General features: G+C 38.7%; 1 protein-coding gene across 9 annotated transcripts in view; it reads right to left on the bottom strand.

Annotated features, from left to right (window-relative positions):
- RERE (arginine-glutamic acid dipeptide repeats) overlaps positions 1-16,713 on the bottom strand; it is a 259,220-nt gene that overhangs the window by 82,892 nt on the left and 159,615 nt on the right. For all 9 annotated transcript variants that reach the window (XM_075520190.1, XM_075520186.1, XM_075520189.1 and 6 more), the window contains one exon: positions 1,773-1,871. In XM_075520190.1, coding sequence (XP_075376305.1) covers positions 1,773-1,871 — 99 coding nt within the window. The remainder of the gene's footprint in view (positions 1-1,772; positions 1,872-16,713) is intronic.

Raw genomic sequence — 16,713 nt, 5'->3', positions numbered from 1 at the left:
TCACAAAACCAGACATGCCTAGTCAGCTTCCTAAAGAGGTACTGTCTCCTTACATGTTACATTTCACATAAATCTATTCTGTTAAGCATAATTAACAACAGCATTAAAATGCAAAATATTTTTAGGATGTAATCCAAGTGAACTTGTTCAGCATTTCTCCTGGGTACTGAAAACGCAGGAGTTTCACTTTTTTTTTTCCCCCTTCAGTCAAGTACTTGTGTGCTAGCTTAAGCTGCAAGGTCTGACAAAGGGTTATAATGCAGCAGCATTTGGATTCCAAATGCTGCCAGAAAATGCATCTTGTGTTGAATGCAATATTTAAGAATCTGTTTGTTTACAAGGTGTCAGCAAATTAAGAATCCATAATGTGCTCCCCACTTCACATGATTTATTTCAGTTTACAACCCTACAGAAAACTGTTTAATAAGCACAGTTGCATTATATCCTATGTATAAAATTTAAGCCAGCAGAAACCTCACAATTGCAGCAATTAAGCTGCAGAACGAACCACAAGAAGCACTTTTGCTGCACTAATTCTCACACAGATATCATCTCCCCCAAATTCTGGAAGAATACCCAGAAATAACAGAAATGTGGCCCATTTGAGTATGAAGTGCTTTCCCAGCAGCACACCCTCTCTGACAACTACAGCTTTTATGAAGAGTTGTCTTTCTCAGGTCAAATTTTTTTTTTTTTTCCCACTAATCAGACTGCAGAGCACTATCTTTTAGTAGGCCAATAACAACAGTAACATCTGGATCCAAAGCCATATACACCAAAAACCTCAACCTCTGTCTGAAGGAAAGAATGACATGTTCCTTCTCCGCCCGCACTACAACCCCAAACCTAGAAAGACTAACTACCAGCACATGCTGAAACAGCAGCCATATGGCAGAACCAGCACTGTGACTACTAAATTGTGTAAGCTGATGAGACTTGCAGTGCACCAGGGTGTTAAATTGTATGAACCCAAAGCCCTCAGCGATTCCAGGTCCGTAACTGTGAGGACACGATACTGCACTGTGTATTTACTGCATGCCCCAAATTCATCATGGCCGTACATTACTTTGGGAGATACACACTTAAGATGGATGCACTGTTTTCAGTACAGTGCTGGAGCCTGACAATTTCTACACACTTTAAAGTAAGTGTGGATGGCATGGCTAAATCCCAGCTTTCAGATAATCTGGTTTTGGTCTGCTCTTTGTCAAAGATTCATCCATCAGGAACTATGCCAGTAAACACTTTCTAATATTCTGTATGAGGGGAAGAAGGGACTTAATCTCAAACTCTGTTTAGGAGAAACAGATATCCAACCGCCCATTAGCCAACTTGAGCTGACACTGTAAGCCTCCGCCAATACCAGCAGGAAAAAACCAGGGACAATACTTTGTATGCCTGTTACATCTTGTCCTGCTCCAATTAATGAATGTGGCCAGCCTTCCTGGAGGTGAAAATGACAGTGAAATTTAGAGTCCAGCAGTTCTGCAGCTGTTCGTTGAGCCTACAGCATCCTCTCAGAAACAGTCACTTGATCTTCTCTCTTATTCTACTATTAGAAAGGTATTTTCCCCAGTCTAATACAGTTCTGTATATCGAACGAGGCCCACTAACTCCAAATTGTGCAAAAATTTATCCCGTGCAGCAAATTATTTGCCCCTCTTCTTTCCCATAAAGATAACCTCTACAGGGGAAAAAAAAAAAGAAAGAAAGAAAAAAGCAAGAGAAGCAACATGAACTATAAGGCTCAAGGGAATAATTCATTTCCCTACCACTTCATCTTCAGTCCAACACTTCTCAATCAGTTTTGGCACAGGTTTCTTCACCAAGCGCTGCAGGGCTTTTCCAGCATCATAGTTACTTTCATGTAGCTAAAAAATAAAGAAGACAAATAGATCATTCAATGGAATTAGCAGTGATCTGATACTGGAGAAAAACCACTAAAGGGGGCCACATGAGATGTTCTATGCCTAATTATTTTTACTGTTGATATATGAAGTGAAATTTAAACAACCTGAAGGGTAATTGGGGTTTTATTAGTAGAAGAAACAGCATTAAAACAAGTATATCTTCCCCTTCCTTCCTAAACTTCTCCCAGATAATGTTTGAGCCCATAAAGCACTGAAGATTTTTTGGTTAACTTCAAAACATATTTTTTACATTAGAAATTGCAAGGAAAATTTTAAAAAGCTCCAACAAAATATTTTTCAAAAGGAGTTGTATTTTATGCAGCATATTTTGTTCAGATTAGTAAAACCAACTGGAAAAACTAACATACAGGAGGGATTGCAAGTCACGGAATGTCAAATTTACCCATCCAGAAAATTCTCTTTATTTTTCTTGCACTGCAAAGATCACCATGCTGTTGGAAAACAAGTATGGAAGAGGAACAAAATGTCTACAGATAGCTACAGGAGTACATAAAAGCAGCTAGGGATGTCTAAGTCGACATTACTGTTTCAGCTGGTCACAGCCTACAGTGTACCTTACTTTCTACTATAAATTCCGTATCTATATGATCAAAAGCTGTCTGAAGACCGGAGACATTTAAATCAGGGTGAGGAAGAAAAACAACTACACTGAAAAAAACATTCAACAATGAACCCATGAGAATCTCCAGCTCTTAACTCGATAGAAAACATTTAGCACATTGTAGATTTATAGCCTGTCCTATCTTCAAAGTACAGTGGGATTTTAAGACCTGAAGGACTAGTCAGGAGCCTGCTCTATGTCTTCTGAAAATTATCTCAAAGAAAATGAAATAGAAATAAATATTGCTGGGATGACAAAAACTGAATCATCTTCCTACACCCAAAAGGAAGAATGATTTGCATGCAAACCTCCCTACACAGACAAGGGGTAGTTTTTCTAAACAACATGCTAAGCAAACCAAAGCCTCAAAGCTACCACAGAATTTTGCAGACTCTCAAAAGTTTCTTTACAATAGGGACAACCAAAACATGATTCTGTACATTGATTATCTCCTGCTTTTCCTTCCCACCCAGAATCTATCCTGAGCCATCCGCATCCCACTCTCTAGAAGCATCCGTGCTGCCAGACCTGTGGTTAATCACCCTCAGAAAACATTTCAACAAGTACTAAAATTCTTGAACTTTTCCCAAGACTGATGAACTGAACAGGGATCAAGATACAATTACTGAACAGCGACAAGATATTAACTACTTTGTCACTATTAATATAAAAGTTATAACAAAACCTGATTACAAGAGGAAAAAATTCCTCATTTTTCTTGTGTCAAAAGGCTCAAATTTTAGAACAGCATTCTGCTTCAAATAAAAATAGCAAGATTACTTTCTTACTGCTGCTCACTTTAGCTATTTACATCTCTCGACCAATTCCTAAGTACCGATCACGTACATTTGACAATGGTCAGGCCCCTTCTACCCTAGAGCCACCTCCTAACAATACTGGGTTTTCCCTATATTGCTGCTTTTGTCTGGTCTTAACTCAGATTGTAAGCTCTTCGGTCCACAAGAACACCCTGCATTCATACTGCACCCAGTAGCACGATTCAGAGACTTTTAAAAGCTGTAAGTAAATTACTCAATTTTACTTCTGTTAAGTAGCTTTAAGTGTTTTCTACTAAGAAATAAAGGCAGACATCTGAATGAAGATAAAAGGGAAGGGAAAAAACAAATCACTGGCCCTACAGAAATTTTTTTTAGTGAGACTATAATAAAAATCAGTTTCCACTGAAAGCCAGCTTTGTACAGTTCTCCCAGTAAATAATCTCTCTATGAAAGGTTTGTGCACTGACTTTTGAAAGCCACCATACAACTTACAGAAGGAAGAAAGTCAAATGGCAACTTAGATTGCTGCGACGACATTTACAGCAAAATACAGACATGCGTGCATATATATGTGTATGATAAACATAAATATAATACGCTTCTTTAAAGCCACAACACTGTTGAATCTAGGTTTCAGATGGGACAAGCCTGCCGTAAGAAAGCCAGCACGGCTCCAGAGCCACGGTACTGCTGCGAATGACAGGGCAGAATATTCAACAAGTCTCCGAGAGCTGCAGCAGCACTTGCCAAAAGCTGGGGAATGGAAAGCAAAGCTCTGCGCTCCATACAGGACTCGTGCAGCTGCGAGAAAGCACATCTGTTAAGACCTGGTACAAAGCAGTCTTCACTTTCACTACCTGGCTTTTGTCAACTCAGGTTTTAAATAGCTTGTGCATCTGTAAGTACACTGCTTTTTTATAAAACAGGGTTCACTTTTTCAGTAAAAATGATACCAAAAATGGACAGGGAATTTGAGAGAACAAAAAGTGCCCATGTCACGCAAGGCACTGTGGTCTGTCATACTGGGGCACTTCATGAAATGGGGGATTTGGAATACCACCTATCATGCCATGCCATCTTCCCATCTATATTAGCATCTCAGTTTTCTGGTCACGAATGCCACAGAACGGGTTGTGACAGTCTATAAAGCCAATCCATTTGCAGTACAAAGAACATCAGAAATTACTTTGTTTTCTTCAGTAAAAAGTCCCTGCGTGTGAACCTCAAGGTATTAAATAACAGCTAATTTATTCCATCTGCTGATGAAATTCCAGTTCCATATAATTTTGAGCCTCCTTTGTAACACCTGAAGAGCCAAGTTTCCAGAAAACGATTTGATCAACAATTGTTACTAAACACCTCAAACAGGTGGTCTGAGGTCCAGAACTGCAGAGGACCCGGTTAGCTATAAAAGCAGAAGTGCCCAGCCCTCTGGAAAACCAGGCCACTCCAAAGTCACACTGCATACCTCCTCCTGACAGGGACGAACGTGTTACCAGCTGCGGTAAAGAAGAAATTAGTACGTTATGGGTTACACATCACACAAATTGGCTCCAATCTTCTATTATCAGGAGGAACAGATATTGAACCGATAATGGTGCTTGTCCACCTCCACCAAGTTACTGGAGCATTCAAAATTTATTTATACTTGAGGAACTTTTTAAAGAAAGTAAAGTACTTCTAAAAATAAAAGGTCACTACTGGGCAAAGACCTCTGATCACTACCCGCAATGTGTTTTTAGAACAAACAATAATGTTCCCTTAACTGGCAGCCTGAACATTTTTTTTTTTCCTTACCAACAACTAAAATAACAATAGCATACAGGGTGTTACTGCAGTAAAACAAGCACTTGGTTAATATAATGGGAACAAGAAAGCAAGCTAAGCCAGAGTAGTTTTCTATTCATTTTCTGCTTTCTGTATGGCACCTACAGGGAAGTTACAGACACTCTGTGCAATAACTATAACTGTATGTACCTTTGCAGAGTAACCATAGAAGAAAATGCTTCAGCTTCCAAAAAGTATTTTCCTCCCCACCCCCCTTGAGCTATCTGATCTCTGCAAGCCACTGCTGAGAGATGCATTAACCCACCAGAGCCATCAATAGCACCTCGCACTGCTCTAAGTCAGGGAGATGCATTACCTGAGATCACTTAGTAGAAACCATCGCTTTCAAACCCATCTCCCCAGGTGAAATTTCCTAATGTACAACAGAACCATGGCTTGTAAATCTGCCTCTGTTGACTCCATCGGTGTCAGCTCCCATGACTGTACCTCCAAGCAAGTGAAACAATGATCTCTGTCCATCTTACATAAGCCACAAATCGAACGATAAGAGCAGAGAGCTAGACTTGCAGTGCCAGTGCTCAATGCCAATACTCAAACAACACTACTGACTTTAAACTTTTTTTAATTTTTTTTTTTTTTTTAAGACTCCTGTGGTATGCAATACCTACTTAAAGGCATGAAAATAAGATGTTGTCTTTTCCACTGGGTACACATTCATTTTTCTCCTTGTTTGCACTCCAGCACTGGGAACAGAACCATCTCAAAGAAAAAAGGACTGTTTGTTTTGCCAGCTCACCTTGCAAGTGCTTTTTTCTGTGCATGCCACTACCTAAAAGATTTTTCAGTTAGGAAATTTGACAGTGTTGAAGAGAATAGTGCTTCTGTTTCTTTTCCCTCTTTGCTCCCTCCCAAAACATGCAGTAATGCCAAAGCCTCTTTGTAACTTGGAGGGCATCTTTATTTTGCCTCAAGGACAACACGTGTTTTTCCCTGGCAGCCCTACTGCCCAAGCAGTCCAATCTGCAAAAAGCCAGACAAGCCCAGAAAGAATGGACTGGTCTAACAGGCAACTACTCTGGTTACTGAAAAATAGAAGAGCTTACAAGCCATCAGACCTGTCCCAAATCAACAACAGAAAATATGAGCATTAACTTTTGACTAAGCAATTACATTAATAACAATCACAAAACCCATAAGCACAGATGTGAAAGAAGAGTCATCATGTAAGAGAGAAGACACAGATGTGAGAACAAGAAACCCGGTACAGGTTTAGGGTCTCCTGAAAAATGATACTTTTAGCAAGCAGGGGAAAAAAAAAAGCTTTTGTAAGTGCCAGGATTAGGATAATGCAGCAGAAAGGAAAGATAGTTTTTATAAGTGCCAAAGTTAAATTTACGTGATTCAGTCTGGCTCATTCTCTGCTTATTACTTTTGGTCATTTAATATATATAAGCACTTTATTGGCATGCAACTCAAACATATAAACAACAGCTAATGATGACTGCCTGTGGTTTCATTAACTTCTGGTTGCACTTTTCAAGGCGTTGCTATAAACACTAGATTACTATCCTGTTATCTAGAGACTCACCATTTTTAGCATTAACTCTGCCATCTGAATTTTGAACCACTGCGACGTTACGTACGTATACAACTGCAACAAAAGGAATCAGCACAAATGTACTTACACTTTAAAAACAGAAAATACAGCAACTTCTGCATCACTGGACAGGATTTTAAAGACAAATTCTGAACATGCACGTGTCCAAAAACCTCATTAATATTACAACAGTCATTAAACAACGCTAGATCACAGGCAAGCCTTATTACCATAAGGTCTGCACATTACCACAAGGTTTCAAGTTTCTACTACAGCTTCTCAGCAGAGCTGCCATTTTCTGTCTGCGTGATGTTGCAAATAAATTCTCCTTTTGGCATGGCTCAGCTGTCAGGCACCTCTGTTCTGTAATGAACCCATGAATTACATCTTGCAGCTCTGACATCTCTGGTCTTGCTCATCAAAATATTGTTCTTCAATTGTAATTTATAACTTAATTTAAATGTCCCTTTTACTGTGACCTTTTTAGATCAGAATGGCATTGCATCTGGCAGCTTCTACTTCAGCAAGGCATCCTTTTGCAATTATAGTCATTATGATCTCCGTTGAAAAGCCCATCTGAGTTAGGCTGCATTTATGCTACAGTATTAAATAATTGCAGGCCAGTAAGAACACTGTTAGATTCCAGAGTCTTTTTCTCTAAGGAAAAATTGCTCCTGTACAGTGAGAAAGTAGTACTGAACTACTTTAAAATCTACCCAGAAAAGCCGATAAAAGCAGAAGGGATTGTTCAGCCAGAAGACACTTTTGTGGGGACGCAGTCATGTCCAGCATTTATAGGACAGCACTGGAATTCAGGAGCTCTCCGGGTTCGAGCGCTGGCCCTTCCACTGAATGATCACTGGTCATGGACAAATCACATCACTTGTCAGGGCACAAAGATGTAAAGCCTGACCTGCCAAACGTGAGGCAAATACTACCGATATTGCAAGAACATTTTAAGACTCAAGTAATACAGATGAGTCAGAAGAAATTTTTCACTGCTGCCAAGCAAGATACTTCAGTGGAATTGTAGAAGATGATGGTATTTGCCTGGTACTGCACTGTCGATATTTACAGAACATCCCTATTTAAGCACCAGTTATTGTAATCTGTTATTGCAGCCTTAAGGACACTGGAATTATTAATGAGGGGTTTGCTCCTCTCGCTGAAGGGGACAATGGTCAAGACAGCCAGTAGCTCTCTGTAAAACTAGCATGTTTAAGAGAAACTAAAGAGGAATAAAGAAAATAAAGAGGAGAGAGAAGGAAAAAGACAACAGGAAAATGAAAAGCAGAACAAGAATTACTGCCATGGGGCTTGAGTAGCTAGGTCTTTTGGTGTAATTACTCTAATCCAAGCACCTAATTTAATACAAAATGTAGTTCAGGCTACTTCTCTCAGTAGCAGAGCTGACAAATTTCAGTTTGATGCAGATACTCTTTATAGCTACGGACATCTTGCCCTACTATCAAACGGAATATGCTCCATAGCAAATATATCTCATTAGGTGAAACAGCAAAATCTGTTTTCAAATTTGCAGCATTCTTTAAAGTGCTCATCCTCCAAAATGGCAAGATTTGATTTTTATCAAGCATGTCTGATACCCAACAAGACACTAGCCCCAAATGCCCTTTAATTCCAGGAATTCCACCCCCCTCACCCTCCCCCTTTGAAATTCTACCTCCTCCCCACCTGCTGCAACACACTAAATAATCTGGACCAGAGAAAAAAAATATACTGCTCTCTCAGACAACAAAACTACTTTGCTGAGCTCCCTCTGGTGCCCAAGGACAACGGAACCTTGAACCAAGCAAGAACCTAAACCATCCGACAAAAAGACTCTGCCCAACAATCTTGTTTTGCCAACATGCCCTCACAGCTAACCGGGACGTTTTGATTTATAACTAGTTGATACAGCTTGGCCTGCAACAGAATTAGACACTGACAAAAAAAGAAGGTGACAGAAATCAGCGAGCTACTTCAAAAGAAAATTACTAGTACTTCTGTTTTTTTAAATATCTGATTTTTGGTATCTGAGAGCTTGAAAATACAGAAGTCAGCCCCCATTGCTTGGGGGTGGAGGGGAAGAGCAACTTCCATCTCTTCCCCCCAGTTCTAATCTATTTTAAGCTTCTAAATAACTCCAATTGCTACAAAGTGATCTAGATGCTAATGATGGAGATTAAAAAGCCAGATGCTTGCGTTACATCCATTTGTCACACAGTGGTACAGCCAGGGCTCTGCCAAACAGCTCAAAATACAGTTGCAAAATCCAGGACAGCAGAGGGAGCTCACTGAGCCGGCTGGTTTTGTGGGTCAACACAGGCATGGCTAGCACGCCACAAGCATCGGGGGCAAGAACTTGCCAAATACCTGCAGAACTTGCAACAGCACTTTGAAAAATAACCTTTAAAAAAAAAATTTTACATATTCCAAAACGATTTTTAAAAGTAACCATGGCAGTAATTTTTGGCCCTTTTTATCTGCCCATTTCAACAGTTTCTCTAGAAAGATTTCCTGACTTGTCTTACAAATAAAGTGCTGAAGTTTTTCCCCTAAGAGCAAGGATAAGGATGAATGAAAATTCAAAATTGTCTTATGCACTAGAAGTGGCTTCATTTTCCAACATGCCCAGGCAGAGAGTGACGGCCCCTGAAGTGCTATGCTACCTCATTTGAACCATGAGAGTAGCTGTTAATTAAGACTCATCCAAAAGGAAAACTAGTAATAATAAGAAATGCTAACATATATTTAAATAATTTTTTATGCTTTCAACCTTGTCTGTAGTTAATGAACAAGAAAATCTGGTCTAAGGGCAAGTTAAAACAGGGAGTAATTTGTCTGGGTGACATCTTACTTAGAACTGAATTTCCTGAAACCGATATTACACTGTCATGTTTGTCACTCATAATGACGTGTTCCCGTGTAATTGTGTGTTATGAGAAGTCAGAACAATGCTATTAGTAAAGAGAGATTCATACAATATTAGCATATGATTGTTTTGTCTTTCTTCCATGTAGCAGTATGCAAGCTTAAGTGGTGGTATTTTCTTACCATATGAGGATAAATAGAGTTGCTGGCTCTTTGATTTCCCCAGCAAAAATAACACACACATCAAAATGACCAAAAACTCCGAGATTCACTCTTACACACTGAGTTTGCACACTGGCATTTCCCATTTCTTTTCTAGGGTCTGCTGTTTTATATAACTGACGCTCACACTTACTCTTGAATCAGAGCAATGGGTAAGGCAGAACACTGAGAATGAATTCTTATTCTGGAACTTTTTTAAAAGTGAGAACAAAGTAATTTAACTCCTTCTTGACCTGGATTCTCTGAGAAAAGAACTGTAGAAACTCTGAACAGCAGGCATAGGTCAAAAGCAGCAAAGGGTAAAAGAGGTCATGAATTTCTGGCTTTGTATTAGCATGGAGCACAAAAAGGATCTTAAGATCTGACACTAAATCAGAGCTCTGGAGGACAGAGGCCAAGAAATGGGAGGAAGGGAGGGGAAGAAACTACACCAAGATTTACCCCAGCTCTTACTCCACAGTACTTGCCAGCAGTAGCAACTATGTTTATGCTCAATATTCACCACGTTACGATCTTTCCATGGACTGTCAGATCTACCGCATCAGCTTTCTACCACAGACCAGGATGAACTTTCTGAGCATATTTTTTTCCAAACCTATTTGTCAGCCATTTCTGCTCTCTAAAATCACTGTTGCAGTATTAAACGCTTCTTTTGATAGTTCTAATCTGCAGGGCTTGCCAGCTCCAATTCTTGTAACAGGCCCTCATCACATTAACACATTTTAAAATAAATTCTTCCAGCCTTTGCGTACCTAAATTCTAAGTAGGATGACTTCCCTATATCCTCAAAAGTTTTTGCCTACTCTTCTGCTGAAGATGAAGCCATGACTTCAGTGAAGTTCTAATATTACCCCTATGTGTGGTACCCTCACACGCAGCTCAGCCTCGATCAGCTTCTGCAATGCTTCCCAATACAGTAGCCTGGAACACCAGTAACTCTCTCACTGTCTTTTAACAAGACAGAGGCAACAGCTCATTTCTTTAGAGAAAGCCAACAACTCTGAGCAATAGAGGTGGATGCAGAGTTTTTGCTTGTGTGCCACAACCTGCTAGGTGTAGAAACAGACACAGGCTTCCGCCTAAAACGAACGTGATATTAAGGCACACAGTAGGTGGTACCAGCTCACTCGGATTGTTTCACTTAGCTCTGTTTCTTGCATTATGAATGAAAGCGCATTTAAAGCGCTAAGGGATCCAATACAGCTGCAATTAGCAGCAGCCTAACAGAAATGTGGGGTTTTAAAATGAAGAGGTCTTTCTCCTTGCCTGTTAACTTTGAAAAGGACATCCTTAAGTTGTAACTAAGGGTGAGCCACCACAAATCTTTCTGCTGGAAGAATGATTTGAGATGTTCCCACCTCCTCAGTTATGCTGACTCAATTTTGATAGCTGTCCTACACACTGCACGTGTGAAATGATATTACTTTAGAGTATCCCACAAGTGGTACGTGCTTTGTTTGGAAAAATAAACAAAACTACAAAAGCACCACTTTTGTGGTGCATTAAAGGTCATATTAAAGTTTTCATAACCAGAATACTGTCAAAAAGCCACAAAAACCACTTCTCTATATTTACAAGAGACCTTTGCAGATCCTTAATAAGTCTACAGCAATCATGCCAAAATCCTCCTATACAACCCTCACAGCAGACAAAGTTGTGAGGGTGGGATAAGAAAAGGAAGGAAAACATTGAGGAAGACACCTGTGAAAACAAGAACAGTTATTCATATGAAGACATGCTAATAAAACTTTGGCTATTGTGTGTATGTAGCAAGCTACGTAGCAAGCTTCCATAAAGTCCTTCTGTGTCTCATGTTGAAAGAACTACTGCTGTGATACAAGGACATGTAAATAGTTGTTCTCCATCTCAAAAAAAAAAAAAAGACCCCACATGATGGAGCTGGAGACTTACTGCTTGCTAAGTTTGCGTGTTATTTTTTCACATGTACAAACCCAGGTTTCAAAATGATTGACCTTTAACTGACTTGCCTATAAGCTCTCCATCATGTAAGAGTTTACAGCATTTCTAACAAATGCAACAAAAAGGGACTACTATTGATGTATTAGTGTAAATTAACCTGGAGGAAATTACAGACTCACAGAACAGTTACCACTTCTGAATTTAAATTGCAGCAGTGATTTACATGACTGGATATTAAGAGAAGGGCTCATCCTATTACATTTGAAAGCAAAAACTCCTTTAGATTCCTAAGGAGCAAGACTAAAATTACTGCAGTGATCCATATGCCACTGAAATGAGTCTTCCCAGGGCTGAAGTATAATTTTAAAACTTGGCCCTTAAGATGATGTCTGCTAAGTTTTCTGGTGTTCTTTGTTAATCTAATCTTTAACACTTCCTGATCTGAGAGTTAATAAAGGCAAAAGTCAATGGCATTTCTGCTTTTAAGAACATTTAAACTACTTTCTATTACTTTTTTTCATAGGGCAATACTGAACCTGCATGGGAAAAACTTAACCCGACTCGTCTGACACTGCAAGCCACAGTCCAATAATCCGCTTAAATGTTTTGGCACTGTATGTTAGCTTAAAAGTATGACATGGACAAGAAGGATGTTCTACATAACAAGCACTAGGGTCATACCTCTGAGATGTTCTCAGTCCCACAACGAAGGAACACTCAAGTACTGAACTTCCTATGTCTAAGAGAAATTTTGCAAAATGTAATGCCAGAATTGGGAGTCTCTACAGGAACGCAGAACAACAAGGAAACAAATAAAAATACAGTTTCACCTGCTTGTCTGAACACGGTCAAATTTGATCCTGCCACAGAACTTAAGTGCAGGGTTGCCTTTACTTTCATTTGAAAACTGGAACTCCTTCTCCCCATGCTCCATGTAAGTATTACAGATGGCCCAGGTTACCCACCAATTGCACGTGTTACGGAAGAAATTCCTCCACAGGTAAAACACATTGGCACCACAATTGGCCATTTTTTAAAAATACTTCCACAAGACTTTTTTCTTCCTTCTACACAAGAGAACAAAACAGTGTGTCAGATGCTTTCCCACACTGAACATGTCATTAGAGTGGGCGATGCACTTGCAAGTAAAGAATGCTAAGCAAAATAAGATAGTTAATTAAACTAGCCTGACTTGGAAAGGGAATGAATTCTAAGGTTTTCCATTGATTTCCAAATTTCAATTAGCTTGGAACAGACAAAAAAACCCACAAAACCAAACCAACACACAACTGGCCGATTAAGCCCTGCACAATTTTCTTACTAAGGATCTCCACAGATATCTTGTAAATATAGTGTTTTGAGGGACTTTTTGATGGTATTCTGATTATTAAAAAGTGATGCCTATCCACACTCAAAGCCCCAAAGCACTAAAAAGGCAAAATGCATTACTACAGAGTATTAATTATAAAACTTCCACATCAACCATGCTGGCTCTCAGAATGGAATAATGTTGTCCACAGTGACCCAAACCAAGGTTTGGGAGTAACTCAAATTAGCATTCCCGTTTCCTTTTTCACTTATTAGGAAGAGTTCTGCGTCGAAGCGATGTGGTTCTCCAGTTCACAAGATAGGAGGACCTAGGTAGCTATAAAAAAATTAAAGTGTTTCCATCACCTAAGATTTCACCAATAAAAACAGCTTCATGCATTATGGTTCAATTATGAAACTGGAAAAATAAAAAATGTACTGAATGTGCATGTTTTCGTTTCACATGACCAATATTTTAAGATCTAATGCATCAAACAGCCTTTGTTCATGAATACTTAAACAAAGCACAAAAACCAGCTAGTTTTAGAAAGCCAGCCAAATTCAGCTATGGTAGTGTAACAAAAAAGCCCCTCTCTATCTAAAAACATCATGGTGAAAGACTTTCAGGAATTAGTACGTCCTCCTGCATACCTCTCAGTACAACAGCCAACACTCATCAGGAGGGCAACGAACTCCAAATGAAAACTTTATTTCCTTCCTAAGGGTTACAATGACAAATGTGGCATCAAATCCCAATAGCCAAAGGAACAGGAGTTGAAATTTACCTGGGACATTAAGTGAATAATTATTTCAATGAGCTGATATATATGTTGCATCGTGCCTTCCATGATCTTCATTTCTACCTGGTATAATTAACAATAAATCATTCTGGGGGCTACAGCATCTGTTATTACATAAATAAAACACTAGCAAAGGAGCTTGTCAAGACTGATTTATATGAAGTGCTGCTCCGAAGTTTATTGGATTTCCATAATAAGAAATCATACCATATCAATTTTTTTTTACATTAATCTTCTGGGTTGCATATCATAATTTCTAAACAAAAACACAACTTGGTGCAGGGTAAGATCCTCACAAATTATTTATCAGATAAATCTGATATGTTTTTAAATAGACAGTGAACAGAAAGATAAAGAGGGCACCGTTTTGTCAGGACAACAAATTACCTGTCTAACCTGTTTTAAGTTAGTAAAAAAAGTAGGCTCTCAGAAATAAGTTTCTTAAAATATCCCACCTGAAAGAACTACCATTGATAAGGAAACAGTTTTCTAAAAAAATTCGAAGTGAACAAGGAAAGTATTTTCACTGGTTTCTAAAAATTGTGATGAACAGTATTAGTACACAGAATAGATTTTTGAAGCATGAATAGATCAAACATCATGGAAGCCTAAGGACCATTCAACAGTCGTTAAGGTCAGACCTCGCAGACTGTATTTTCCTGGAAGCACAATAGTCCATGTTCAGGCAGACTGTTTAATGGGAACTACACTGTGTCAATACAGGGTTGAAAACCAGCCTAGAAAGGAACAGGGGACTTGCACCACAATACCTACAAAAGAGAAACTTCAGCAAAGCTAAAGTTAATGACATGATTCCAAAAAGACCACAGGGTAAGTCTTACTGCTATACATTAAGATGTCATACTGGGGGGGGGAAGGGGAAGTCATGACAACAGCAGTCAAAATTATTACACTCAGACAAACAAGATTAAGAGGATAAATTAAGAGTTTGTATAATGCTTTTATTTCAGAAGTGTGAAACCCTCCCCAATTCAGAAAATGAATCTGCAGTGATTTTCTAAAATACATGTGCACTAGAAATACAAAGAGAAAAGAATCAGAAGAACAGAAACAAAATATTTTGGGACTAATCCAAGTCTCAGAAGTAAGAAGTCTACAAGTGCAACTACAGGCTCCTTAGACTCCCAAGTGATTAAAGGGGGTAATTAAAGTAGATAGTGAAGCAGTGAAGTTAAATGAATTTTCTGCATTAGTCTTTTATTATAGATGACAAGGGGAAAGAAATTCCAATTCCAAAAGCTCTTTGATGATTATTGGCCTTAACAGAGATTTGAGTCTCTAAGAAGGATGTTGGGGAACAACTTAGAAAACTCTGGAGTGGTAAGTCACCAGAACCAGATGGTATGCATCCCAAGAGAAAGGAAGGAAATAAAATGTAAAACAGGTAATGGATGTGTAATGCTAGTGGATGTGCAATACAGACTTAACTGCAATTCTTATCAAACAGTATAAAAGTCTTTTAACACACTGCCTATCTTTAGGAAAGGAACCAAAGGAACAAGATTTATACATTCACCTCAGTTCTGAAGTGCACTGTGAAGCACTGAGAAATAACACTTGACTTAGCAGATGTAAAAGTGAGAGCAACAAGGAAGCATTTAATTGGGGTACGGAATTGATCTTGGATTTCAGCTGGTTACACATGCGAGTGTACAGACTATATTTAAACAATTTTGCAGAATAAGAATGAAAGTTCTGTTGCCGTTTATTTACTAAGTATTAAAGAGGCATGTTTTTAGATCTTAATCCTATTTTAGTCCTGTCTGTTGCAGGAAACAAGACAAAAATTGATGCACTCTATGAAACACATGTAATCAAATAGAAGCCAAAATAAAATGAAAACCAACGCAAGAGACTTTGGTAAGCTAACGTTACATAAGTAACATTTTTCATGTTAAGAATACAGGCATTTTAACTTTAGTGTAGATATCAAGTTATACGCACCTAATCACGGACTTGACCAGTGACAAACCAGTTCTACAACTTATCAGTAGACTGAGCTTCTTTTTAACCTTCTGAAGTATTTAAAAGCTACATGTAATGAGACGCTTTACTGACAGTAAAGAATCAGTTGAGCATATTTAATGTGATTAATTTGGTAAAGTCAGTTCCACTCACTTTAATAAAACAACCAAACAACAACATGCTTAGGATACTCCCTCTAAACAAACAGATAATCTGTTCTCTGTTGCACTGATTATCACTCAGTTTCTGATGTGCATCACAACCATCTACAAGCTTTTAAGAATTTTATAAACAAATGGTTAAAAACTATGCAACTGTAAATAATAAAAGCACAGCAAGCAAACGCAGACATACTATTGTGGTCATGAGGTGGTATTTAACACTAGCCAATTTGCAAGAGTACAACATACTAAGTTGGTTTTTGTTGGAATCAGTCATTGGTTTATTTCCACTGAATGAAAACAAATTACTTGAGCCTCAAGCATTGTGAGCAAAGGAACGTATGAGTCGCTGTAGATAGTTACGGTGCTGGACACCGAGGCAGAATATGCTTAAAACTACATTTAGGAAAGGTAGATCTTTAAAAATTACATCTGAAGCTACACGCTGCATCCTCCCTTGGCAGCTTCACAAAAAACATGCTCAACTGAAGCTGCTCCCAGCTTCCAGTCCTACCAGCTGTACGTGGGGTCTGTACATTTCTATTATGACTGCCCCTAAAACATTTTACAGATTTATCTAGAAACTCATTCAGCAAAGGGTACATCCTATCCTTTCCAGAGCTTTCACAAGTGCATGTGATTAGAATGTAGCCAATAACCATGGAAATGAGAGGACAGAATCAACTGCTCATACCTCCGAGATATGTTTTATGGATAAAAGGTGACATAAAAGGTGGAAGAATGAAAAT

This window comes from Mycteria americana, chromosome 18 (genome assembly GCF_035582795.1).
Source record: "Mycteria americana isolate JAX WOST 10 ecotype Jacksonville Zoo and Gardens chromosome 18, USCA_MyAme_1.0, whole genome shotgun sequence".
In the NCBI taxonomy this organism is placed as follows: domain Eukaryota; kingdom Metazoa; phylum Chordata; class Aves; order Ciconiiformes; family Ciconiidae; genus Mycteria; species Mycteria americana.
Note: the sequence above shows the minus strand (reverse complement) of the source record. Positions and strands in the feature narration are given on the sequence as shown.